Below are 27747 nucleotides of genomic sequence, written 5' to 3'. Positions count from 1 at the left end.
AATCAATGAATGCTTTCGCACTGGGGCAGGGCGGTGAAAAAAAAAAATGCCCCCCTCCATTGAAATGAATGGCAAGCTCTTCAAAAGCGCCTGAAAAGCTCTTCAAAAGCGCTCAGCGCTTTACTGGCAGTTTAGCAGCGCCTCCGTGTGAAAGGGGCCTATGGGTTATCCGCCTTTCATTCGTGGTGCCAGTTTAGATGGCTTTCTGCACCGTCCGGTTTCCTTTAAGCTGATTTGATGGCACCTCTTTGCCTCCTGGTAACGTGTAAAAATGTGTGTGTGGTTTTTTGTGCACCGCCAGCAGGAGGACGGAGCAAGCACAATCCTCAGGGACATTGCCAGAGCCAGGGAGAATATCCAGAAATCGCTCGCCGGAGTGAGTACCAGACCTCACCAGCAGGAGGTGCTGCCGTGCGCTAACACTTTGTGTGTGTGTGTGTGTCCATAACTCAGATCTGCAGTGCCATCCGTCCTTTATCGTGTGTCTTTACTGCTTCTGTCTGTGCTGCTATTCTCTCTTCCTGATTGGATGGATCTCGGGAGCTAGTCCTCTTAAATTGAAACTGCATGCTTGTGTAAAATTAATGAAACCTCTGCTTGCATTTTAGATGGGAGGACTCAATCAAAAGTTTTTAATGTAACTATCTCGAAACTGCTGCTAATCAGGAAATCGTGTACACGGGTGAAGATGTGCCCAGGGCCTCTGCTGAGCCCTCGGGTCCTGACCAGAGGCCTTCGGCACATCTGTACATGGGCCATAATGGTGGGGCAGAGCCACCCAAGATCAACTGAAGGTCCGCAATGGTTAGCATTGCGTTGCTTTTTTTTTTTTTTATAGTATTTAATCGCACAGGGTTTTTATTTTTTTGCTAATTTAAAAAAAAAGAAAAAAAAAAAAACGTGTTTTCTTCATTTCCGTTTTTTAACATTTTGCTAAATAAAGCATATGTCTCTGCCGCCTCTGTCGTCTCTGCCGCCTCTGTCGTCTCTGCCGCCTCTGTCGTCTCTGCCGCCTCTGTCGTCTCTGCCGCCTCTGTCGTCTCTGCCGCCTCTGTCGTCTCTGTCGTCTCTGTCGTCTCTGTCGTCTCTGCCGCCTCTGTCGTCTCTGCCGCCTCTGCCGCCTCTGTCGCCTCTGTCGCCTCTGTCGCCTCTGCCGCCTCTGTCGCCTCTGTCTCTGTCGCCTCTGTCGCCTCTGTCTCTGTCGCCTCTGTCTCTGTCGCCTCTGTCTCTGTCGCCTCTGTCTCTGTCGCCTCTGTCTCTGCCGCCTCTGTCTCTGCCGCCTCTGTCTCTGCCGCCTCTGTCTCTGCCGCCTCTGCCGCCTCTGTCGCCTCTGCCGCCTCTGTCGCCTCTGCCGCCTCTGTCGCCTCTGTCTCTGCCGCCTCTGCCGCCTCTGTCGCCTCTGTCTCTGTCGCCTCTGTCTCTGTCGCCTCTGTCGCCTCTGTCTCTGTCGCCTCTGTCGCCTCTGTCTCTGCCGCCTCTGTCTCTGCCGCCTCTGTCGCCTCTGTCTCTGCCGCCTCTGTCTCTGCCGCCTCTGTCTCTGCCGCCTCTGTCTCTGCCGCCTCTGTCTCTGCCGCCTCTGTCTCTGCCGCCTCTGTCTCCGTAAAAAAACAAAAACACTATGCCTCCTACTAAATACCCCGGACTGTCTACTTTCCATAAAAGGGGGGGGTTTTTGGACCTCCAAGCAAGACATTATATGGGGGCCATCAGTACATCAGGATTGATTTTTTTTTTTCATTTATGTATATCCCATAGTTTGTGGACTCTCTAACTTTCCTACGGACTAAATAATATACACCTGATTTGGGTTATTTCCACTAAAGAAATGAGGCAGAATACATTTTTGGCCTAAATTTATGAAAGCTTTATTTAGCAAAATTTTATGACAAATGTAGAAATGCGTGGGGGTTTTTTTTTTTATATATATTTTAGCGGAAAATTAAAGCCTGTGTGTTTTTGATTAAATACTATCAAAAGAAAGCTCTATTTATGTGAAAAAAAGGCAATTTTATTGGGGTACTGTGTTGTATGACCGCTCAATTGTCCGGAATGGGGAGAAAGTGTCCGAAATTTAAGTTTAATAGTCCCTTTCAAGTCATTTCTGCTTTAATGGGTTTTAATTTATTTTTAATTTTTTCCCATTTTCACATCTTGTTACCAAATCTGATTTTTTTTTTTTTTTTTTTAACTAGAGAGTGGGGGGGGGGGGGGAGGGGGAGTAGTAGACAATACCCAACCCTCTCTCCTCTCCCCCACAGTAGATTTTCTCCAAGACTTCCAGAATTCTGGTTTTGAGGTTTTCTGAACCCTTTCTGTTAGCACAAGCCTGTTGATTGGATCCATAGAAAATTCTGCTGGCTCCTGAGTTCTGTCCATCTGCGTTCCTCTATTATGTGGCAGCAGATGTGCCGTCATTCTGTATCTTGTTTTGCATCTTCAGCATTTCCTGTTCTTTTTTGTTTGTATGTCTCTCTGACCCAAATCTGTCCTTTCCTGTCCCGTGTTATTTCATTATAACCCAGAAGAATCAGAACCGTCTCTATGCTTGTGTGTGTGTTGCAGCACAGGTTGCAGCCTGCTGTAATGTCTCTCTTCTCTCGGACTTCGAACAAATGGGGGCCTTATGTAACCAAAAAAGTCTCCATAAACTCAAACTCCCACAGGTTCAGTCCACCTAGAGCAGTGATGGCGAACCTTGGCACTCCAGATGTTTTGGAACTACATTTCCCATGATGCTCAGGCACTCTGCAGTGTAGATGAGCATCATGGGAAATGTAGTTCCAAAACATCTGAGTGCCAAGGTTCGCCATCACTGACCTAGAGTCTAAGAATTGGACCCCTTTCACACTGAGGCGCTGTAGCGTTTAAAAAACATCGCCTGCGCAGCGCCCTGAAACAGGCGGCTCCATTCACTCTCGCTTTTCACACTGGAGCGCTGGCAGGGCGTCAAAGTCCTGCCAGCAGCTTCTTTGGAGCGGTGAACTCGCCGCTCCTAAAGTGCCCCTGCCCTTTAAAAAAACAATGGGGCAGCGCTGCTATACCGCCGGAAAAGCGTCGCTGCAGCAGAGTTTTGCGGGCAGATTTAACCCCTTTTCGGCCGCTAAAACCATGGTAAAGCGATGATAAAAAAAAAAAAATGGCGGCAGGGACGCCTGGGGCGGCTCGGTATAAAAGGGGTCTTGGTATGCAAAACGTCTAATCTGTACAATCAACTCTGTAAAAAAAAAAAAAAAAAAAAAGTGTGCCCTTTCATTGTAGGGAATGTGGCCCGGTCACGTTTGGAATTGCAGAGTTGGTAGGATCACATACCGCAATCTTGAAGTACGGGGAAAGCTTGTTTGGCTGTACATCTCCTGTGGATCACAATTTATTCTGCACTCCCGTGACCCGTGGTGTGTTTTTATTTTATTCTTATTTTTATAGTAGACAGCGGGCTGAAGTCCGCTGTCTGCTGACGTCACAGAGCCAGTCCAGGCTTAGGGCAAGATCGCGGCAATGGAGTCGGGATCAGCCCATATGCCTTGACCAGCACCCGGCTCAGCCTCCCAGCGAGCCACTGAGAGGCTGAGCCCAGCCGCTTCCATCCCCCTCCATAGCCCAGGGCTCCAGTGAGCGTGGGGGGGAGAAGAGTAAAGACTGAAAGTCGGCAGTTCTTCGCTTGGGGGGCGGGGGGCGCTGTTAGAACCGAGCAATCAGCGGTGTTGGATCGCTCGGTTCTCAGTCTTTGGAGGTGCCGGAGGACAGATGCTGCATTGGACCGATGCTTAATCTACCTAGGTGAGTGTGATTCTGGAAAAAGTTAACCCCCCCCCCCCATACTTCTAAAGCGGAGTTGCTCCATCTTTATTTTTTTTTTTAAAGGGGAAGCACGCCACTTCCGTCATCTTTGCTGCAGTACATAATTTCTTATTTTCAAATTGGCTCCTGAGATTGATGACACTGCTATCCCTATGCCAGTGGGCATATCAAACCATCCCCCCCCCCCCAAGCTGCTGCCATCGCATTATTTCAAATCCAGAAATGATGCAATGCTAGGCACCATGTTTTGAATTGGGAACACGGCAGTAGGGAAGATATCGGTAGAGCTTGGCCTTGATTCATTCCCACTGCACATGTGCGAGACTGGGGAGGTGCATGTTGGGTAGCCAGTATCCTGGAAGAGACTCCCAGTGGGCTTCAGATGCCACAATCGTGATGGCTGCTGCTGGATCGGGCGTGTAAAGGGAGTCCTAATACCTGTATAAATACAGGAAACTTTTGTCATATGCAACATATGCTGATTTTATTTTTATTTTTTTAAAGCATAAGTGGCAACTATCATGGGAGGGGTTATAAAAAAAATAAAAAACAGGCGGAGCTCCACTTTAAAAGGGAACTCCAGACAAACGGCTAACTGCACAGATAAAATGCAAATACGGGAGGGAGCGGTTTTGCCTGTCGGCAGATGTGATTTCTCTCCATACACTCCAAATTTACTATGCAGCACAGTCCTGTGTGATTTGTAAAAGGGTCTTGTCCCCTCCCCAGCCTATTGGGCAGTGAGAAGAGAAGCGGGAGACTGAAAAAAGAGAATTTCTCCTCCTATTGCAGTGATGGCGAACCTTGGCACCCCAGATGTTTTGGAACTACATTTCCCATGATGCTCATGCACTCTGCACTGTAATAGAGCATCATGGGAAATGTAGTTCCAAAACATCTGGGGTGCCAAGGTTTGCCATCACTGTCCTATTGCATTTCTTTTGATACAGTGCCGTGAAAAAGTATTCACACCCCTTGAAAAGTTCCACATTTTGTCATGTTACAACCAAAAACTTAAATGTATTTTATTGGGATTTTATGTGATAGACCAACACAAAGTGGCACATAATTGTGAAGTGGAAGGAAAATGATAAATGGATTTCAACATATTTTACAAATAAATATGTGAAAAGTGTGGGGGGTACATTTGTATGGCGCCCCCCGGAGTCAATACTTTGTAGAACCGCCTTTCTCTGCAATTACAGCTGCAAGTCTTTTTGGGGATGTCTCTACCAGCTTTGCACATCTAGAGAGGACATTTCTGCCCATTCTTCTTCTTTGCAGAATATCTCAAGTTCTGTCAGATTGGATGGAGAGCGTCTGTGATCAGCAATTTTCATGTCTTGCCACAGATTCTCAATGGGATTTAGGTCTGGACTGTGACTGGGCCATTCTAACACATGAATATGCTTTGATGTAAACCATTCCATTGTAGCTCTGGCTGGATGTTTCGGGTCGTTGTCCTGCTGGAAGGTGAACCTCCGCCCCAGTCTCTTTTGCAGGTTTTCTTCTAAGATTGTCCTGTATTTTTCTCCATCCATCTTCCCATCATCTCTGACCAGCTTCCCTGTCCCTGCTGAAGAAAACCATCCCCACCACATGATGCTGCCACCACCATGATTCACAGTGGGTATGGTGTGTTCAGGGGGGATGGGCAGTGTTAGTTTCCCCCATACATAGCGTTTTGCTTTTAGTCCAAAAAGTTGAATTTTGGTCTCATCTGACCAGATCATCTTCTTCCACATGTTTGCTGCCCCCTCCCCCCACATGGCTTCTCACAAACTACAAACAGGACTTCTTATGACTTTCTTTCTCCAATGTCTTTCTTCTTGTCACTCTTCCATAAAGGGCAGATTTGTGGAGAGACGACTAATAGTTGTCCTGTGGACAGATTCTCCCCCCTGAGCTGTGGATCTCTGCAGCTCCTCCAGAGTTACCATGGACCTCTTGGCTCTTCTCTGATGAATGCTCGACATGCCCGGCTGGTCAGTTTAGGTGGACGGCCATGTCTTGGTAGGTTTGCAGTTGTGCCCATACTCTTTCCCACACAGGTGGACTATTTACTAATTGGGTGACTTATGAAGGCAATTGTTTCCATTCGATTTTAGTTAGGGGTATCTGAGTAAAGGGTGCTGAATACAAAATGCCCCCCCCCCCCCCCCCCACACACATTTGTAAAAAAAAGTGAAAAACATTTATAATTTTCCTTCCACTTCACAATTCTGTGCCACCTTGTGTTGGTCTATCAGATAAAATCCTAATAAGAAACATTTAAGGTTTTTTTGGTTGTAACATGACAAAATGTGGAAACTTTCAAGGGGTGTGAATACTTTTTCAGGGCACTGTAGCGCATGTATTGCAGAACAACTGATCGAGTTCTTCTCCCAGTCTAAGCTCTGCTGTACAAAAATATTTTGCTAGAGGCTGGTACCAAGTGAAATTTAATACACTGCAGAAAATAATAAAAAAAAAAAAAATATTGATGAATACAGCAAGGCAGGGAGATGGTCAGGGTTTTTTTTATTAATTTTTATTTTTATTTTTTTTACCTTTTTTTAAAGTAGAGAATGCATTAAGGTGTAAAAAAAAAAATAGATAAAAAATCTGCCTTTTTAGAATCTCTTTAGATCACTTCCTTCTGCTCAGGATTACTTGCCCCATGAGGCATTGCTCCTCACACATGTGCAGTCACAAGTTCTCAGGCACTTACTGACCTGTATGGATGATGTACTGACCTGTATGTGTGCTGCACCGTGTATACTGACATGTATGGATGGTGTACTGAGCTGTATGTGTGCTGCACTGTGTATACTGACATGTATGGATGGTGTACTGACCTGTATGTGTGCTGCACTGTGTATACTGACATGTATGGATGGTGTACTGACCTGTATGTGTGCTGCACTGTGTATACTGACATGTATGGATGGTGTACTGACCTGTATGTGTGCTGCACTGTGTATACTGACATGTATGGATGGTGTACTGAGCTGTATGTGTGCTGCACTGTGTATACTGACATGTATGGATGGTGTACTGACCTGTATGTGTGCTGCACTGTGTATACTGACATGTATGGATGGTGTACTGACCTGTATGTGTGCTGCACTGTGTATACTGACATGTATGGATGGTGTACTGACCTGTATGTGTGCTGCACTGTGTATACTGACATGTATGGATGGTGTACTGATCTGTATGTGTGCTGCACTGTGTATACTGACATGTATGGATGGTGTACTGACCTGTATGTGTGCTGCACTGTGTATACTGACATGTATGGATGGTGTACTGACCTGTATGTGTGCTGCACTGTGTATACTGACATGTATGGATGGTGTACTGATCTGTATGTGTGCTGCACTGTGTATACTGACATGTATGGATGGTGTACTGAGCTGTATGTGTGCTGCACTGTGTATACTGACATGTATGGATGATGTACTGACCTGTATGTGTGCTGCACCGTGTATACTGACATGTATGGATGGTGTACTGATCTGTATGTGTGCTGCACTGTGTATACTGACATGTATAGATGGTGTACTGACCTGTATGTGTGCTGCACTGTGTATACTGACATGTATGGATGGTGTACTGAGCTGTATGTGTGCTGCACTGTGTATACTGACATGTATGGATGGTGTACTGAGCTGTATGTGTGCTGCACTGTGTATACTGACATGTATGGATGGTGTACTGATCTGTATGTGTGCTGCACTGTGTATACTGACATGTATGGATGGTGTACTGAGCTGTATGTGTGCTGCACTGTGTATACTGACATGTATGGATGGTGTATTGAGCTGTATGTGTGCTGCACTGTGTATACTGACATGTAAAAAAAAATACTTTCTGTATGTAGGATAGCTAATCGGCTGTCCAACTAATCGATTAGATATGAAAATATCAATTTTTATAATGGATTCTTTAGTTTTAGCGTCGGTCACATCCAGGTCAGCAGAATAGGGTACAGTGCATCCGGAAAGTATTCACAGCGCTTCACTTTTTCCACATTTCGTTATGTTACAGCCTTACTCCAAAGTAGATTAAATTCATTATTTTCTTAAAAATTCTACAAACAATCCCCATAACGACAACGTGAAAGTTTGCTTGAATTACCGTATTTATCGGCGTATAACACACACCCCAAGTTTAGGAGGGAATTTTAAAGAAAAAACTTTTAGGAGGGAAGTTTAAGGAAAAAAAAACTCACTTTTAGGTGCCCATCAATGCTGCCTTTTAGGTGCCCATCAATGCTGCCTTTTAGGTGCCCATCAATGCTGCCTTTTAGGTGCCCATCAATGCTGCCTTTTAGGTGCCCATCAATGCTGCCTTTTAGGTGCCCATCAATGCTGCCTTTTAGGTGCCCATCAATGCTGCCTTTTAGGTGCCCATCAATGCTGCCTTTTAAGGTGCCCATCAATGCCGCCTTTTAGGTGCCCATCAATGCCGCCTTTTAGGTGCCCATCAATGCCGCCTTTTAGGTGCCCATCAATGCCGCCTTTTAGGTGCCCATCAATGCCGCCTTTTAGGTTCCCATCAATGCCGTCTTTTAGGTGCCCAGCAATGCCGCCTTTTAGGTGCCCAGCAATGCCGCCTGTAAAATTATGGAGAAAATAATGAATTTTTTAATCTATTTTGGAATAAGGCTGTAACATAGCAAAATGTGTGAAAAGTGAAGCTCTGTGAATACTTTATGGATGCACTGTATGTAGTAAGTGGCTTTAGTCATTTTTATTTTTCTCTTACAATTGCATGTCTGTCTGGGAGAGCCGTGGAGGGACGTACTGTTTGCCGTCCTGTTTTAACCCAAATATTGTTTGCTACTAACGGTTAATAACTGTTTTATGTGTACGATGCCATGCCAATGTTTCAGTACATTATCTGCTGTGCAAAGTGCTTGTGGTGTTAATTCACGGAGCGTTATGCAAGCTGCTGATCCGTGTCGGGGAATAGAAGGGTCTATGGGAGCAAAGGACCGCACCTAGGGAAGGTTTTTCTTTTTGGGGTGTTATTTTTTTATTTTTTTTTGCTTTGCAAACCATGTACAGATAGCTGTACCATGTAGCGAGCATTCAGCAATCCTTTTACCATTGTGACCCTGGGTAATGTAGGGCAAACTGTTGCCTATTTTATACAACATTACTGAATAAGCTAGTAAAAAGAACAATACAGTGGAACCTTGGTTAATGAGTAACTCGGTTAACGACCATTTTGAAACGCTAGCAACTAAATCCTGACTTGGTTTGCGAGTGTCTCGCAAAACGAGCAGAGTTCAAGCTAATGTGGTGTGCAGTGCCGCGTTTGGCCAGAGGTCGCGGGGGGGCGCTGGTGACACTCAGAATGGTTCGGAATCTTTCCGAAATGCCTGGAGTATCCTTGGTTGATGAGTAACTCGGTTAACGACCATTTTGAAACACTAGCAACTAAATACTGACTTGGTTTGCGAGTGTTGTCTCGCAAAACGAGCAGAGTTCAAGCTAATGTGGTGTGCAGTACCGTGTTTGGCCAGAGGTCGCGGGGGGGCGCTGGTGACACTCAGAATGGTTCGGAATCTCTCCGAAATGCCTGTAAATACTCCGTTCCCGAGGTGTTAGAGTACAGATGAGCTGTGCCCGAGTATTTGCTCTCCGGCCCCCCCCCCCCACCTCTGGCCACATGCGGTATTGCATGCAATAGAAGTCAATGCGGAACAAATTATCTTTGTTTCCATTGATTTCTATGGGGAAACTCGCTTTGATATGCGAGTGCTTTGGATTACAAGCATTCTCCTGGAAATGATTATGCTCGTAATCCAAGGTTCCACTGTAGTTGATTTTTCTATATAGTGATCACGTGACTTGTTTGAGATCGCTGGTATAGGGAGTGGGGATATCCTCACATTGAGGTACATCCTTTTTTTTTTTTTATTTTAATTTTTTTTTTTTTAGTTTTTTGACTCCTGAGTATCCCTGCTCATGGCAGAGTGCTGTGTGTGTCTAAACCTTTCCATTAACCCAGCCATCCCTCTTGCATGAAAGCCTTTCACCCTTCACCCTCTCGCATGTGTCCCAGCTGTCCTTTTCATTAAACAAATACACATTTCTCCCCCTTTCTAGCTCAGGACAGTGCTGCATAGTCCTAAGGAAGGCCCGACTGCCCCTCCCCAGAGACACTCGGGGTCCTGTACTGTAAGTGAATTGCTGATCATTGTCAAGATAGCAGCTGTTCTCTTAAGCCTCGTACACACAGGTAGAATGTCGGGAAGACTTTTGCCGGTACAAAAGATATACCGGCCGACATTCTGCCGGCGTGCATGTCGGTCTGTCTTCTGTTGGACGTGCATGCTGGACGATCAGCAGCCGACCGACTCACAACCAGCACTCTCAGCCAATGGCAGAGAGCGCTGATCAGAGTGTTCGGGCGGTGGGGCACCCCACCACCAGAACACCACCAGCTCAGCGGGGGTTATTGCTGAACTGACATTGCATGGTTAGTACAGCGGCTCCCAACTGGAGCTGACCGTTTTTGTTACACAAAAAAAACTGTAGCGTGTGTACCCAGCAGGCCGCCCATACATGGAGCAAATTTCCCAAACAGACATTGCTGACAGGGGAATCCCTCCTGCCGGGCCATTGTCCTCTCCCAGCAGGGGGAGCCATACCCTGCCAGGAGAAGACCATGATTATTGCTAGCGACGATACCTAATTCTAGGTAAAACCTGGTACGCTGGTTGCACCCAAGTTGATCGATCAGCTTGGTACGATCGCCCCTGCCCATACACTGTTCAAATCTCGGGCAATTTAATATGAACCGGCCGAGATTGGAACTGTATGGCCTGCATTGCCCCCCGGGGTCAGACTGGAACTTTTTACCGCAGCAACAATTTTCAGAATTTTTGTTTAGACTTACTGTAGTTTAGCAGAGATCTGGCCAAATATGAGAAGTGTCAAAATATCCACTTGTACTTGAATATCCTTCTGGCACCAGCTGCAGTTTGCTGCAACTGGTTGATTACAAGCCTAGAACTTTGTGTGGTTTTATTTTGTGTGTGTACACACGCGCGCACACGCACACAATTACACGCACTGTATGAATTAGTGGGTCAGCATTGTAAGCGTTTAAACAGGTGATGAGGAAGCAAGCAAGAAATGGTCTCCTCACTGCCTGTCAAACACCCTGAAAAACGATCCAACAGGTGCGTGGGCACGACAACCTACGCGTTTTCAAACTAGCGTCCAAAACGCGTAGGCTATTTTTTTTTTTTTTTTTTTTTTTTTACAATGTATGTGTCTCTTCAATAAAAGAAGAAAATTATTTTTTCTTTTTATGTCATCCTAAGTGCCAATCATCCCTTTCCTTACTCTGGTACACTGGAGGTGGCCACAGCCTTGAGGTCTAAATAACCGGCGAAGCCATTACAGTTGTGCTCCAAAGTTGGCATACTCCGGCAGAAATTGGAACATTTTGGCATTTTTATATTGAAAAATATGACTGACCATGACAAAAAACTGTCTTTTATTCAAGGTGATCAGATGAAGCCGTTTATTATCACATCGTTTTTTTGGCTCCTCTTAAAATCGTAACAGAAATCGCCCAAATGGCCCTGATGAAAAGTTTTATACTTACGCAGGTCTTTTTGACTGTTCTTTTTCTACCTCCTCATGGCTCGGTGTCTAGCCTGCTCCGTGCATCCATGTGAGAGCTAACAAACCCATTGACTATTTTTATACACAGACACTAATTGCGATTGAAAAAGGCCACAAACGTGGGACGTTAACCTTTTAATTGTCATTTTAACCCGTGTGTGCCACCTTCTGTGTCTGTACCAAGGCCAAACATTCTAGGGTATGTAACCTTTTTATCAGGGCCTTTTGGGGCGATTTCTGTTATGATTTAAAAAGGATCCAAAAAAAAAACAATGTGATAAGTGGCTTCATGTGATCACTATCCTTAAGGCTGGGTTCACACTGCTGCGGGGGAGATCCGGATGTGATTCGCACCGCAAATCACATCCGATCTCCGTAGCGATGCGAGTTCAGCCATACAGATAGTATGGCTGAATTCGCAGCGCTCCCGCAGCAAACTCGCACAGGACCTTTTTGGGTCCGCAACAGAATCGGATCGCATGGGGGTTCACATTATGCGATCCGATTCCTGTACGAGTCGGCAGATCGCACTGCGATATGCGGACGGATCTGGGGGTGTCATTAACATATCATTGACACTCCCAGCTGTCCGCATAGGGCAGTGTGAACTGCCGGCGGGAGTAATGCGATGCGGGAAAACACCGCGGATTCGCGGCGTTCCCGCATCGCAGCGGTGTGAACCCGGCCTTAATAAAACAGGTGTGTGTTTTTATTTTTTATTTTTTTTGCATGAGTAGTCATATTTTCAATATAAATGTCACAATTTCTGCTGGGGTATGCAAACTTTTGGGCACAACTGTGACGGCTTCGCTGGGTGTTTAGAACCTCAAGGCTGCCGATTGCCTTCCGCTGTACCAGAGTAAGGAAAGGGGATGATCGGTAGGTTGGAGCAGATTTTACTGCTGACCCCCCCCCCCCCCCCCCCCCCCCATCCCAAGCGACATTGAGGAGAACGTGATTTAGCCCATCGGGTACCACCTAAATGATATCACCCTTGGGTGGACTGGCCCTTTTTAAGTTTATCTTTAAGTTTAACTTCTCAAATTGTGTTATTATTTTTTTTATTATTATTTTTTTTTTTTATTGGATTGGAGGCGATAGTGACGGAGTTTTATTTGGAGCTTAATGTAAACCTAAAAACCATCTTAGCCGTTCTTTGGATAGAGTTCTGAGTTGCGGATCTCCAGTGTTCGCTCCTTTTCACAGGTGCCCGGTGAATTTTGTATGAGGGTGCAGAGGGGTCCCGGCATGTTGTTCAGTCTGTTCTATTGTCCCCGGGTGGTGGTGGTGTAGGTGGGTGGTGTTCGTGTCCTTCTGGGGCTCTGCTCTGCCTTTTTATGCTGCGATTTCCAGCTGACTTGATTCCTTCCACTCAGCAAATCGCTTTGTGCTGTTTTTATCCTATTGTTTGCAGCTTGGGTTCGGGAATGGCTGGCACTCGTTAGAGATCATCTTTCCTCCCTCTGCCATCATTGTGTGAGAGGCGGAATGCTGTGTAGTAAAGCTGCTTCTTTTTATATATATATATTTTTTTTTTTTCTACCTCTAAAATGTTACCTTTTAACTTTATTTTTTTTATTTTTTTATTTTTTTCCAGAGCACAGCCGCAGCCCCCAACAGCAATGGAGACAGCAGTGACCTCCAGGCCCGGGTCGCCAATCTAGAACACGAGAACCAGCATTTACATAAAGGTGCCACACACTGTGTGTTTATTATTTGACTGACTGGTAGACCATGAAGGGAAAACCATGGTCCTTTTAAAGTGGTTGTAAACCCTTACAAACCACTTTGACCTACAGGTAAGCCTAGATTAAGACTTACCTGTAGGTCCAAGAAATATCTCCTAAACCTATATGGTTTAGGAGATATTTGCCCGAAAACGAGCACCGCTGTCTACGGCGCATGCGCCGTAGACAGCAGCGCGCAGGCGCACTGAGCGCGGCATTCTCAACGACGGAGCTGCCGCGCGCGTCGGCTCCCGTGCGCATTGCGCGGGAGTGACGTCATCGCGGCTTCGCCGAATGACAGCGGCGGAGCTGCGAGACCCCACCGAGAAGATGGATGCGCCGAACTACAGGGGACAGCGGCGACTTCGCTGGCTCCTGTGTCAGGTAAGTGACACATAATGGACTACTATGCGATGCGATGTGATGCAATGCATAGTAGTCCATTGTGCTTTGCCTTTGCAGGGAATGAAAGAGGAAGTAAACCCATTAGGGTTTACTTCCTCTTTAATATTCACATACAAATGTGATTGGCTTCAAGTCCAAATGCAATGAGAATGCATTGTTTTTGTGCTTTGGTAGGGTGGGGGAAGGTAGAGGACCTACTACTGGAAGGGTAGAAATAAATGAAGACATCCGACCATAAACACTTAAAGTTGCCAACATCCCTTGTATGGCCACTTAAAAAAAAAAGAGATATCACCCCCCCCCCCCCCCCCTCTCCAATGTTATAGTAGAAAACAAAGCACCAGGCAGTTGACAGTCCAGGGCTTATTGGTCTCTTTGGAAGGTAAGGGGGGGGGGGGGGGGGGCGGGTGCACCCATCCCTGCATTCCTGTCAAACTCGAGTGGATACAAGTGAATGAATGGATATGCACAGTCGCTCAGTTCCTGACCCGCCGCAGGACATGCACTATATTACCAAAAGTACCTGATTTTACATGAACTTTGATGGCATCTCATTATCCCCACCAAATGAATTGGACCAGTGCACAAAGCAAGGTCCATAAAGACATGAATGAGTGAGTTTGGGGTGGAGGAACTTGACTCTCCTGACATCAACCTGATAGAACATCTTTTGATGAGCGGAGACTGGTAAGCCAGGCCTTCTCGTCCAACATCAGTGGCTGACCTCACAAATGCTCTTCTGGAAGAATGGTTAAACATTCCCATAGACACACTCCTAAACCTTGTGAACGGCCTTCCCAAAAGCTGTTATAGCGGCAAAGGGCGGGGCAAACTCAATATTTTACCCTACAGACTAAGACTGGGATGCCATTAAAGTTCATGTGTATGTGTTATTATATATAATATATTATAGGCGTCCCGATTCTTTTGGTAATATAGTGTATATTGTGTGGCAGGGCAGTTCGTACTTGCATAGTAACATACCTGTATGCCACGGCTTACTTCCGGGTTCTGGGCACGCACCCCCTCCTGGCTCTGCTGTGACTGAACGCCGTGGGGAATTAGTCAGCACATCCCCGCCCAATGATTCAGGACTGGGACTTGCTGATTGGCCGTGTCCAATCCGTTCAGAGCTCTGTGACGATCAACACAGCTCTATAGAGAAAACAACCTTATTTATTTTTTTGTTACTAATCACCGCCATTGGTATTTTAACCACTACAATACAGGGCACTTTCACCCCCTTCCTTCCCAGCCCAATTTTCAGCTTTCATCGCTCTAGCGCTTTCAGTGACAATTGCGCGGTCATGCTACGCTGTACCCAAATGAAATTATCATTTTGTTCGCACAAATAGAGCTTTATTTTGGTGGTATTTATTCGCGACTCCGTTTTTTTTTTTTTTTGCGATATAAGCGCAAAAAAGCGGAAATTTGGAAAAAAAACTATTTTCTTTTTTCTATTTGAAAAGAAATCCAATAAAATCAAATTTTGTCATAAATTTAAGCCAAAATGTATTCTGCTACATGTTTTTGGTAAAAAAAAATTCAGTTAAGTGTATAATAATTGGTTTGTGTGATCACGGACATATGTACGCAAATGATCATGTACATATGTGTGCAGGTGATCACGTACATATGTGTGCAGATAATCATTGGGACATGTGATTTTAGTGAGACATATGTGGGGGACATGTTTTTATTATTAGGGACGTGTTTTTATTATTAGGGGACATGTGTGTTTTGGGGACATGTGTGGGGACTGTGTTTGTACTGTGTGGTGTGTATTACTCTAGACTGATGATCAGTGAGTAAAAAGCTGTAAAAAAAAAAAAACAGCTCATACTCACTGATCATCAGCCGGCTGCAGCGATCTGCTCTCCTCTCCTCAGCGATGACTTCCGTGTGAGGAGAGGAGAGCCGATTGCCTAGCAACCGGCTGTTTACATCACATGACGGCCGTGATTGGACACGGCCGTCATGTGATCAGGAGGGCCAATCGCAGAGCCCTCCTGCCGATCTAAGATGTGCCGTGTCCGGGTGATACGAGCACATCGGGATCGCGCCGCTGCGCGGGCACGCGGTGCGCAATCCCGCTACTTCTGAAGGACGTTCCTGAACGTCCTATCAGGAGTAGACGGCTCCCACCTGGCCGTATATATGCATTGGCTGGGTGGGAAGTGGTTAAAGAAATTCCAATATATCCCATAGTTTGTAGACTCTCCTCCCTCCTCCTTCTTCCTCCTCCTCCTCAAACGTTTTTAGGTTTAGTAACACTTTAAAGGTTTATTTTTTTTATTTTTTCATTTATATCGCAAAAAATTTAAAACCCAGTGTTGATCAAATACCATCAAAGAAAGCTCTATGTGGAAAAAAAAAATGACAAAAAAGCATTACACTGCTGTACAGTGAAATGTATGTTGTGTACAAATAAAGCTTGTACAAAAACAGGAGCGGTACGTGATGTGCTGAATCAAGCACCACAATGGACAGCTGCTGAACCAAAGTGGCAGTTTGGGTCTTTTAGCATGTTATCAGTAGGGGGCATGTACACCACCAGCATTCACAGTACAGATTGCCCTGCAGTGATTTTATGGTTCACATGCCACAGAGAGTGATTTTAGTCCAGTTTTAGCGCATTAAAGGGGTTGTAAACCCTCAGCGTTTTTCACCTTCAATGCATGAAGAGGGAAAAACCTGTAGTGTTGCAGCCCCCCCAGAGCCTCGTGGTTTCTTTTTCTTTCTTACCTGAACCCTGTTATTCCAGCGCCGAGGACGAGCACAGTCCCTCGCGCCGGTGTCTCGGTTCCCGATTTGGATAGATTGCTAGCAGCACAGCCATTGGCTCCTGCTGCTGTCAATCAAATGCAATGATGCAGGGGGTGTGCCCGAGTCCCTGCTGTCTGTGTCAATGCGGAGGGACCCCAGAAGAGGAGGAGCAGGGGCCACTCCATGCAAAACCCTTGCACTGAGAAGGCAAGTATGAAAAAAAAAATACGGACCTTTTTTTAGTGTGTGGGGGTTTTTTTTTTTTTTTTTTTTAAGCGTGCATCAGACAAAATCCTGTTGGGAATAACAAAGTGAAAGATTAATCCTGTGGAATGATATTGCTTTGTAGAGGAAAATCCTTTTTTATACTGATCCTTTTGTCCTCTGCAGTGGTGAAGGATCTGCAGCTCGCTATCTCCAAGCTGGAAAGTCGGATTGGTGTGCTGGAGAAAAATGCTACCTCAGAGAAAGTGGAACTAAAACCTCCGCCTGTGTGCAAGGTATGGTGCTGGGCTGGGATTGGTATAGATCAGGGGTAGGCAACCTGGGGCCCTCCAGCTGTTGTGGAACTATATTTCCCATGAGGCATTGCAAGGCTGGCATGTACAATTGCTCCCAGAGGCTTGATGGGACTTGTAGTTCTGCAACAGCTGTAGGGCCCCTAGGTTGTCTATAGATGGTCCTGGGCTGGGGGGTCTGTGATTGGTATAGATATGGAACATGCGGTGGATCTCCTATCCCTGTTAGAAATGGCGGCGAGGCAGGGCAATGTCATCATCATCCATGGGGGACTTCAGCTATCAAGAGGGACAGCTCACTCATTAAAGGCCCTCCATTTATTAAATGTCTTACAGGACAACTTCATGTGGCAATTGGTAGATGCCCCGAATAAAAAACATGCATTGCTAGGCCTATTAATTACAAATTAAACCGATCTGATCGTAGATTTGAAATTCGGGTCAGCTTGGGAACTAGCGATCACAGGATGATTACATTCAGAATAAATCATAGAAAAAGACAACGAGGGTAGGGCAAGAACACTACATTTCAAAAGAGCCAAATGTTCTAAACTGCACACTATGCTACAAAAGATTAAATTACCGTATTTATCGGCATATAACACGCACCTTTTTTCCCCCCCTAAAATCAGGGTGAAATCGGGGGTGTGCTTGTTATACGCCGATCCCCCTCCTTTCCTAAGCTCCTGTGCCGCTCTCGGCGGCTTTCAGGTATTTTAGGCCGTTGTCGGGTATATTCGGCTGTTGGCTATTTTCGGCCGCTCTCGGCAGCTTTCGGAAAGCCGCCGAGTGTGGGCAAAAATAGGCGAGAACGGCCGCGTGCGGCCAAAAATACCCGAAAACAGTCGAACGAGCGCCGCCGAGATACACAGGACATCCGCTCTGTAACTCGGCGGCGCCATTTTTAATATGACACTGACAAGCCTGCAAACTGACAAAGCTGGAATCGACTGACAAGGCTGCAATGGAGGGCTGAAAATGACTGTCAAGGCTGCATTGATGGGCATTTAAATGTAAGGGTTGTGTTTTTTTTTTTTATTTATTTATTTTTTTAAAATTCCCTTCTTAACTTGGGGTGCATGTTATACGCCGATAAATACGGTATATCAAATCCTAGAAACATTGAACACTGTGGGGGGGGGGGGGGGGGGGGGGAGAAATGCTTTAGAAACATTTACCGTATATACTCGAGTATAGGTCGACTCGAATATAAGCCGAGGCCCTTAATTTACCACAAAAAAACTGGTAAAACTTATTGACTCGTGTATAAGCTGAGGGTGAGACATGCAGCAGCTAGTGTTACAGCTTAAAAGAGTGGAAAAGAGGGTCAACAATGCCCATCTGCAGCTGTGTCCCTCCCTGTGTCCCTCCCTGTGTCCCTCCCTGTGTCCCTCCCTGTGTCCCTCCCTGTGTCCCTCCCTGTGTCCCTCCCTGTGTCCCTCCCTGTGTCCCTCCCTGTGTCCCTCCCTGTGTCCCTCCCTGTGCCCCCTGGTCCCTCCGCAGCCTCTGTGTCCCTCCGCAGCCTCTGTGTCCCTCCGCAGCCTCTGTGTCCCCTCCGCAGCCTCTTTGTCCCTCCGCAGCCTCTTTGTCCCTCCGCAGCCTCTGTGTGCCATTTTGCACCGATCTGCATGTATAAAAAACATACGGCGGCCATGCCAGGATTTCAAAAGCCGCACCTCTCCTCCTCGTCTGTGACAGACGGCGGCCATTCCACTGTTCAAAAGCCGCGCCTCCCTGTCTGTGATAGGCGGAACACTCAATTTCCCAGCAGTCAGTGGTCCGCCTATCACGGACATCCTCTCATCCTCGTCCGTAGTATGAGGATGAGCGGATGTCCGTGATAGGCGGACCACTGACTGCTGGGAAATTGAGTGTTCCGCCTATCACAGACAGGGAGGCGCGGCTTTTGAATAGTGGAATGGCCGCCGTCTGTCTGCACGACACGCTGATTGGGTAGGCAGATGGCGGTGACTCGAGTATAAGACGAGGGGGGCACTTTCAGCCTAAAAAAAGGGGCTGAAAATCTCGGCTTATACTCGAGTATATACGGTAAATTCATCACACTGTGCATTCCAATGGGCAATAAATCCTCACAAAGCTAAGCAGGGCAAGAACTTCACAGCAAGACATCACAACTTTAAAACAAGACCTCAATAAATTGAATGAGGTGGGTAACTACATGGCAAATGAGGTTTATTGTTGATAAATGTAATGCACTTGGGGACTAAAAATATATAAATGCAAGTTACTCACTAGGGCAGGGATAAGTAATTAATTAGCGGACCTCCCAGCTGTTGCAGAACTACAAGTCCCATGAAACGTAGCAAGACTCAGAGCCACAGGCGGAGGCATGATGGGACTTGTAGTTTTGCAACAGCTGGAGGTCCGCTATTTGCATATTCCTGCACTAGGGGGAGAGTCTCCGGGTGAGTTCAGGATGGAGAAGGATATGGGGGTCCTAGTCGAAGACAGACAGGCTGAGCAGTGGCATATAATGCCAAGCTGCAGCAAGCATTAAAGGGGATTTACTCCAGAGGTAAAACTATAATCCTCCCACTTTATTAAACGGTTCATCTGCATCTGGAGTATTCCATCCAATTCTGGTCACCAGTCCTCGGGAAGGATGTGCTGGAACTGGAGAGAGTCCAGAGAAGGGCAACAAATGAATAAGGGGACTGGAGAACCTAAATTTCAAGGAATGACTACAAGAATAGTGCCCCACCGTTGTTGGTGTCGGTGGGAGGGAGCAGTGCCCCACCGTTGTTGGTGTCGGTGGGAGGGAGCGGTGGCCCACCGTTGGTGTCGGTGGGAGGGAGCGGTGGCCCACCGTTGGTGTCGGTGGGAGGGAGCGGTGGCCCACCGTTGGTGTCGGTGGGAGGGAGCGGTGGCCCACCGTTGGTGTCGGTGGGAGGGAGCGGGTGGCCCACCGTTGGTGTCGGTGGGAGGGAGCGGTGGCCCACCGTTGGTGTCGGTGGGAGGGAGCGGTGGCCCACCGTTGGTGTCGGTGGGAGGGAGCGGTGGCCCACCGTTGGTGTCGGTGGGAGGGAGCGCTGGCCCATCGTTGGTGTCGGTGGGAGGGAGCGCTGGCCCATCGTTGGTGTCGGTGGGAGGGAGCGCTGGCCCACCGTTGGTGTCGGTGGGAGGGAGCGCTGGCCCATCGTTGGTGTCGGTGGGAGGGAGCGCTGGCCCATAAGCCAGGTAAAGACAAGCAAAAGACCTCAGTTTGAAGATGCCCCTTCTATTTTTTTTTTTTTATTTTTTTTTTGGAGTTCTAATCTATCTCTCGTAACTTTGCAACTATGTTTCAATTGGCCTCCCAGTATTAGGCGCAGGGGTTACAAGGACAAAAATAAGTCGGTCTTCACCAAACAAGAGGCAGCCTCTGATACGTGTCTATTGGTCACTAACTTGCTTGATGATTTTCTGGCTTAGTATGGACTGTTGTCTCCTTAGCTTCCAGCCCCGGAACCCAGCAGAACTCTTCCTTCCAGACCTGCTCCTCAACTCAAGAAAGAGGAGGAGGAGGACGACGACGATGATATTGACTTGTTCGGCAGCGATGATGAGGAGGAAGATGCAGAAGCTGAGAGAATCAGAGAAGAGAGACTAAAGCAGTATGCAGAGAAGAAATCCAAGAAGCCGGGACTCATTGCCAAGTCCTCCATCTTGCTGGACGTGAAACCGGTGAGTCTATAGCTGTGAAGTCATGTGATTTAAGCCTCTATAGACATAATTACTCTAAACCTTGTATTAAAGCAGAAAAACGCAACCTATTAAATGCTGAATGTTGGGCTTCAGGCCAGTGTGATGCTCCCTACTGCCTAAAGGCTAGACAAGTGCTGTCAGGCACAGTGGTCTCTGTGCATCACTTCTTCATGGTGCTGTGTAGTCAGCAGAGCTCACAATCGGTGATTAGAGCTCTACCTCTAGAACCTCAGTTGCTCCTGAGAGATTGCTGCTCTCACTTGGATAGCGTTGGCCTCACCTATTGCCCCAGGGAGAGGAGTTTATCCACTTAGGCCTCTTGCGCATGATACTCCTGTTTGAGCATCTACTTTTTCAGCTTTTTTTTTTTTTTTTTTTTCCCCCTCTGTATTTTCACGCATATGCATTCAAGCATGCGCATGCGTGGAAACTTATTCTAGCATTCACAATATGTACGCCGGGCACCGCGATTGCCTGATAACAGAGCAGGACCAAGGAGCTGTGTGTAAACACAGATCCATGTCCTGTCAGGTGAGAGGAGACCGAATGTGTGTTCCCAGTGCAGAGGAACACCGACCAGTCTCCTCCCCTTGCGAGTCCCCTCCCCCCTACAGTTAAAATCACTCCCTAGGGAACACAGTTAACCCCTTCCCTGCCAGTGACATTTATACAGCAATCAGTGCATTTGTATAGCTCTGATCGCTTTATAAATGTGACTGGCCCTAAAATGGTGTCAGAAGTGTCTGATCTGTCTGCCGCAATGTCAGTCACGATAAAGAGTGCCGTCATTACTGGTAAAAAAAAAAAATGGCATAAAACTATCCCCGGTTTTGTAGACACTAACTTTTGCGCAAAACCAATCAATATACACTTATTGTGTGGGTTTTTTTTTTTTTTTGTTTTAACCAAACTATGTAGAAGAATACATATCAACCTAAACGAGGGGAAATCATTATTTTTTTTATTTTTTTAAATTGGGGTATTTATTATAGCAAAATAATAAATATTGTATTTTTTTTTTTTTTCCAAACTTGTTGCTCTTCTTCGTTTGTTTATAGCGCAAAAAAATAAAACTTGCAGAGGTGCTCAAATACCACCAAAAATAAGCCCTATTTGTGGGGAAAAATTATAAAAAATGTAACTTGGGTACAGTGTTGCATGACCGTGCAATTGTCATTCAAAGTGCAACATTGCTAAAAATTGGCTTGGGCAAGATGGGGTTGAAAATGCCCTGTCTCTCTATCCCAATTTTTTTTTTTGATAATATTAAAGATGTTATGCCAAGTAAATGGATATTCAGCGTTTTCTGCTTTAAAATTGCGCGCCAGTGTAGAATGGAATATGTGCCAAAGTACTTAATAATCTCGGTAAAAGATCTCCATAGGCGGCGCTTTACAAATTTCTACAGGTTACCAGATTAGAGTTAGAGGGGGGATCTAGAGATAGAATTATTGCTCTCGCTCTGACGTTCACGGTGAACCTCACTGAACACCATTTAAGTGTGTGGGCGTGACATACGTATGCGGTCACTACTGCATGTGGGACGGAGTGCTTTCAATTTTTTATTTACTTGATTACATTTTTTACACTGTTCCTTTTTAAAAAGAAAAAATGTGATCACTTTTATTGCAATCACAAAGAATGTAAACATCCCTTTGTGATAACAGTACAGCATGACTGGTCCTCTTTGTGGAGAGATCTCTCCTACCCTTAAAATCAAAAAGATATAAAAAATTCTCTTTTTTGGTTTAAGAAAAAATAAGTTTACATGGCCTAAGTATCGGAAGTGACGCCATGATGATGCTCTGGTTCTCCAAGGGCATTGAGATGAGCGGCGTCCATTTTGCCATCACTAATCGCCTACGGCACATGGAGTCCCGCGCTCACCAATCGGTAAGGTAAGCCCGGGAAGCTTCTAAAAGTGAACCTGTGGCAAATCTGCTGCCGGGGACAACTTTTTATCTAAAAGTCCGGCACCTGTGGGAAAGGATACTAGGGTTCTGGCCTTTAGCTGCAGCCATAACCCCCGTATTAGGCCGGGTTCACACCTATGCGAAATTAGATGTGGGTTTCTTCGTATCCAATTCGCATGGCAGGAGAATATGACTGGCGCCCTATGGACCCGGTTCACATCTCCATTGCGGAGCGTGCTGTGCGTCTTTTGGCTCTGTTTCAGGGCCGACTTCAGGCGTAGATTCAGCTGATTCGTCCCTGAACAGGGACGCACAGCGCTCCTGTGTGAACCCGGCCTCTGTCAAACAAATGATGTATTTTCCCGGTTAGGCGGTGAGCAAGTGGATTTTATAGTGGCTGTTGGGCTCTAATAGACGAAACCCATCTTAACCACCTCAATACAGTGCAGATACACCCCCTTCCTGACCAGACCAATTTTCAGCTTTCAGCGCTCTCACAGTTTGAATGACGATTACTCAGTCATCCTACACTGTATCCATATGAAACTTGCGTAATTTTTTTCCACACAAATAGAGCTTTCTTTTAGTGGTATTTAATCACTAGTGGGTTTTTTTATTTTTTTGTGCTATAAATAAAAAAAAACGTAAATTTTGTGAAAAAAAATGCCTTTTTCTTAGTTTCTGTCATAAATTTTTGCTAATTAGTATTTTTTCTTCATAAATTTTGGCCAAAATTTATACTGCTACATATCTTTGGTAAAAAATAACCCACATTAGTATATATTATTTGGGCTTTGTGAAAGTTATAGAGTCTACAAACTATGGTGCCAATCACTGAAAATTGATCACTTCTGATGAGGCCTTCAGTACATCAGGTGTATCTCATTTCTTGAGACACTAACAAGTCAGGAAAGTACAAATACCCCCCAAATGACCCCTTTTTACAAAGTAGACATTCCAAGGTATTAAGTAAGTAGCATGGTGAGTTTTTTTAAGTTGTCATTTTTTCCCACAATTCTTTGCAATATGAAGATTTTTTATTTTTTTTTTATTTTTTTTTACTAAATTGTCATATTATCAGGTTATTTCTCACACACAGCATATGCATACCACAAATTACACCCCAAAATACATTCTGCTACTTATCCCGAGTACGGCGATACCACATGTGTGAGACTTTTACACAGCCTGGCCACATACAGAGGACCAACATTGATGTAGTACCTTCAGACGTTCTACGAGCAAAAATTACGCATCTCATTTCTCAACCACCTATTACACTTTTGAAGGCCCTGGAGTACCAGGACAATGGAATTTCCCATAAATTTACCCCATTTTGGAAAGCATTTTGGAATATGTGGAAAAAAATTAAAACGCATTTTTTTTTTTTACACAAAATTGTCAATTTATAAGATATTTCTAACACATAGCATGTATATAGCAAAAATTACACCCCAAAATACATTCTGCTACTCCTCCCGAGTATGGCGATACCACATGTGTAGGACTTTTACACAGCCTGGCCACATAGAGAGGCCGAACATTGAAGTAGTACGTTCAGGCATTCTAGGAGCATAAATGACACATCTCATTTCATTCCTACCTATCACACTTTTGAAGGTCCTGGACCACCAGGACAGTGAAATTACCCACAAAATGACCCCATTTATGAAAGCAAACACCCCAACGTATATTCTATGAGACATGGGCTGCAAATAGGTACTCGGGTACTCTGATGGCCTGGTGACAGGTACTCGGGTACTCTGATGGTCTGGTGACAGGTACTCGGGTACTCTGATGGCCTGGTGACAGGTACTCGGGTACTCTGATGGCCTGGTGACAGGTACTCGGGTACTCTGATGGCCTGGTGACAGGTACTCGGGTACTCTGATGGCCTGGTGACAGGTACTCGGGTACTCTGATGGCCTGGGGACAGGTACTCGGGTACTCTGATGGCCTGGGGACAGGTACTCGGGTACTCTGATGGCCTGGGGACAGGTACTCGGGTACTCTGATGGCCTGGGGACAGGTACTCGGGTACTCTGATGGCCTGGGGACAGGTACTCGGGTACTCTGATGGCCTGGGGACAGGTACTCGGGTACTCTGATGGCCTGGGGACAGGTACTCATATGGACTGTGACAGGTACTCTGGTACACAGATGGACTGTGACAGGTACTCGGGTACACAGATGGACTGTGACAGGAACTCGGGTACTCTGATGGACCGTGACAGGAACTCGGGTACTCTGATGGGCCGTGACGGGTACTCGGGTACCCTGATGGGCCGTGACGGGTACTCGGGTACCCTGATGGGCCGTGACGGGTACTCGGGTACCCTGATGGGCCGTGACGGGTACTCGGGTACCCTGATGGGCCGTGACGGGTACTCGGGTACCCTGATGGGCCGTGACGGGTACTCGGGTACCCTGATGGGCCGTGACGGGTACTCGGGTACCCTGATGGGCCGTGACGGGTACTCGGGTACCCTGATGGGCCGTTACGGGTACCCGGGTACCCTGATGGGCCGTGACGGGTACCCGGGTACCCTGATGGGCCGTGACGGGTACCCGGGTACCCTGATGGGCCGTGACGGGTACCCGGGTACCCTGATGGGCCGTGACGGGTACCCGGGTACCCTGATGGGCCGTGACGGGTACCCGGGTACCCTGATGGGCCGTGACGGGTACCCGGGTACCCTGATGGGCCGTGACGGGTACCCGGTACCCTGATGGGCCGTGACGGGTACCCTGATGGGCCGTGACGGGTACCCTGATGGGCCGTGACGGGTACCCTGATGGGCCGTGACGGGTACCCGGGTACCCTGATGGGCCGTGACGGGTACCCTGATGGGCCGTGACGGGTACTATGAGCGCCGTGCACGTTCGGGGTGTTACCATCTGTGATCGGCCGTGACTTCATCATGGCCGATCACGTGGTAAACAGCCATAACGAATGGCTGTTCACCCCCTTCGGTGGCGAGCGGTGTCTCCGTGACACGCCGCCACCGAAGAAACAGGGATGCGCGCGCTCGATCGCGCGCATTCCCTGTTTAAACGGGAGGCCGTCATATGACGGCCTCCCGCCACAATAGGTGCGCTGCCTGGCCGTCATTTGACGGCCGGCGGTCAGCAACTAGTTAAGGTTGTGTGTTCCTGCACCATCAATAAAGGTGTTTTTTTTTTTCTTGGGTGGTGGTGGTTGTTGTTGTTTGGGGGGGGGTGGGGGGGGGTTTGTTACAAGATTGTTCTTGGGCCTTTAACCCTTTTTTACTGCAAATATGGCATAGCGGTAAAGGGATATGAACACTCAAGGTTTCAGTGCATCTTTTTATTCATTAATTTGTTTCCTGTCTCTCCGGTATCTTCACCAACCTAATAGATTTAGGGGCTACTGCTTAAAACGAATGGATGTACCAAGCTTGGACTCAATCTAATCACTGTGGTTGTGTTTATGGTTTTGATCCCAATGTGGTGTTGTGTTTGCAGTGGGATGACGAGACAGACATGGCGAAGTTGGAGGAATGCGTTCGCTCTGTTCAGATGGACGGTCTGCTGTGGGGCTCCTCCAAGCTGGTTCCTGTGGGCTACGGCATCAAGAAGCTGCAGATACAGTGTGTGGTGGAAGATGACAAAGTGGGCACCGATATCCTGGAGGAGGAGATCACCAAGTTTGAAGACTATGTAAGTCCTGGCAGGAACTGTAATACACAAAGTAGACTACCTGACTTGATGGTTCTAGGTTTTTTGTTTTGTTTTTTGTTTGTTTTTTCTTTTTTTTTTCTTTTTATAAAGTGGACCTCCAGGCTGCTTCAGAAAAATAATTTAAAAAAAAACCGGGACGCTTACCTGTCCACAAATCCACCGGTGTCTAAACCCGTGACGATTTTTCAATTGGCTCTTGGGTGCTGCTGCAGCCATCTCGGATGAGAGAAACTGACAGTGAAGCCTCGCAGCTTCACAGCCGGGTTCCCTACTACTCATGCATGAATCGTGCTGCACTTTGTGAATGGCCCAGCGGCAGGGGAAGGGGGGGGGGGGGGTCAAACTTCTTGCTCAGGTCACTGCAGTAAAGTCAGCTGGGAAGTGGGTACATGTCGGTACCCCCCAAAGGGTGCCAAATGTGGCAGGGAAGAGGAGGCAAATGGGTGGAGCTTCCCCCCCTTTTGGGAGGGGTGGGGCTTCCCCCCCTTTTGGGGGGTGGAGCTCCCCCCCCCCCCCCTTCTCTTCTTTTTTTTTTTTTTTTTTTCTTTTGGGTGGATAAAATATCCATCCTTAAGTTACATTTCAGTGCCGGAAAAATAACCCTCCCATTGGATGTGCTCTTAACCAAACCGTCAAACCATCCAATGGCTGGTGTCTAAACTGATCACATGTGCAGCGTAATGGCAGTTGTACATTAAACGGAGGCCAAGATGGAAAATTATAAGGGGGGGGGGGGGGGTTTACTTCCACTTTAACCCGTTTAATTGCCCTAATGTTAACCCCTTATATATGCGTATAAATATGCAGCAGCATACATATTGGGCTAAATTTCATGAAAAAATAAAATTTTCTTCTTGTATTCTTTGATTTTATAGCAGAAAGTACATTTGATTTATGTATCGCAAAAAAAGCAGCCTGGTCATGAAGGGGTGGGGGTTGGTAAACCTTCTGGTGGTAGAGGAGAAAAAAAAAACTTGTGCACAGGATATCCCCCCCCCCGGATACTTGCCTACCCCCGTCTTGATCCAGTGAGCAGCTACTCCAACCCTCCTCCCAGGGCTTGATAAAATGGTGTGATGAGTGGAGGGCCGGACTGCGCTATGTGTCTATGTAGACACAGGCAGTGCAGCTCAGGATCAAGCCCACACCAGCAATCCCATAGGAAGTGGTTTACTATGGTTGTATTCACAAAAGAGGTGGAGCCAGCAGTGCCGGCGGCGGGCCTGATAACAGAAGGACCGGGGCTACCCTGCTTACACCATTACAGAGTAGGTAAATATGACATGTTTGTTAAAAAAAAAGGTTTATTTTTTTCATCCCTTTTTAAAATGGCTAGTCATGCGTAGCGATAATGCGCGGTAAAATTTAGTTTTAAAATTTGTTGCTGCAATGCACCAGTGTGAATAGGCCCAAGGCACATTATTTAGCAGACCCGTGTACAGTCCTCATCAGGACCTCAATAATTCTGACCTCTTGTCTGTCTTGTGTTTTCAGGTGCAGAGCGTGGACATTGCTGCATTCAACAAGATCTAACATAACCCCAAAGGCTGGACTGATCAACAATAAACAGCAGTGAAACCTC

The 27747-nt window shown here is 46.6% G+C and overlaps 1 protein-coding gene across 4 annotated transcripts; it reads left to right on the top strand.

The window, feature by feature from the left end:
• Positions 1-224: 224 nt before the first annotated feature.
• Positions 225-27747, top strand: EEF1D (eukaryotic translation elongation factor 1 delta). 4 transcript variants are annotated; one of them, XM_077490538.1, is made up of 7 exons: positions 257-376; positions 9900-9971; positions 13027-13120; positions 16718-16827; positions 20299-20529; positions 25950-26144; positions 27660-27747. In XM_077490538.1, exons 1-7 carry the CDS (start codon positions 272-274, stop codon positions 27696-27698), a joined length of 846 nt encoding a protein of 281 aa, XP_077346664.1. In that variant the 5' UTR covers positions 257-271; the 3' UTR covers positions 27699-27747. The 4 variants fall into 4 exon arrangements, with proteins under 4 accessions (XP_077346667.1, XP_077346664.1, XP_077346663.1 ...); XM_077490537.1 differs by having other exon boundaries at positions 257-403; XM_077490541.1 differs by lacking the exon at positions 9900-9971 and having other exon boundaries at positions 225-376.

The sequence above is a fragment of the Lithobates pipiens genome, unplaced genomic scaffold, assembly GCF_037356315.1.
Source record: "Lithobates pipiens isolate NorthernLeopardFrog02 unplaced genomic scaffold, aLitPip1_a1.2 Scaffold_19, whole genome shotgun sequence".
Classification (NCBI taxonomy): Eukaryota; Metazoa; Chordata; class Amphibia; order Anura; family Ranidae; genus Lithobates; species Lithobates pipiens.
Note: the sequence above shows the minus strand (reverse complement) of the source record. Positions and strands in the feature narration are given on the sequence as shown.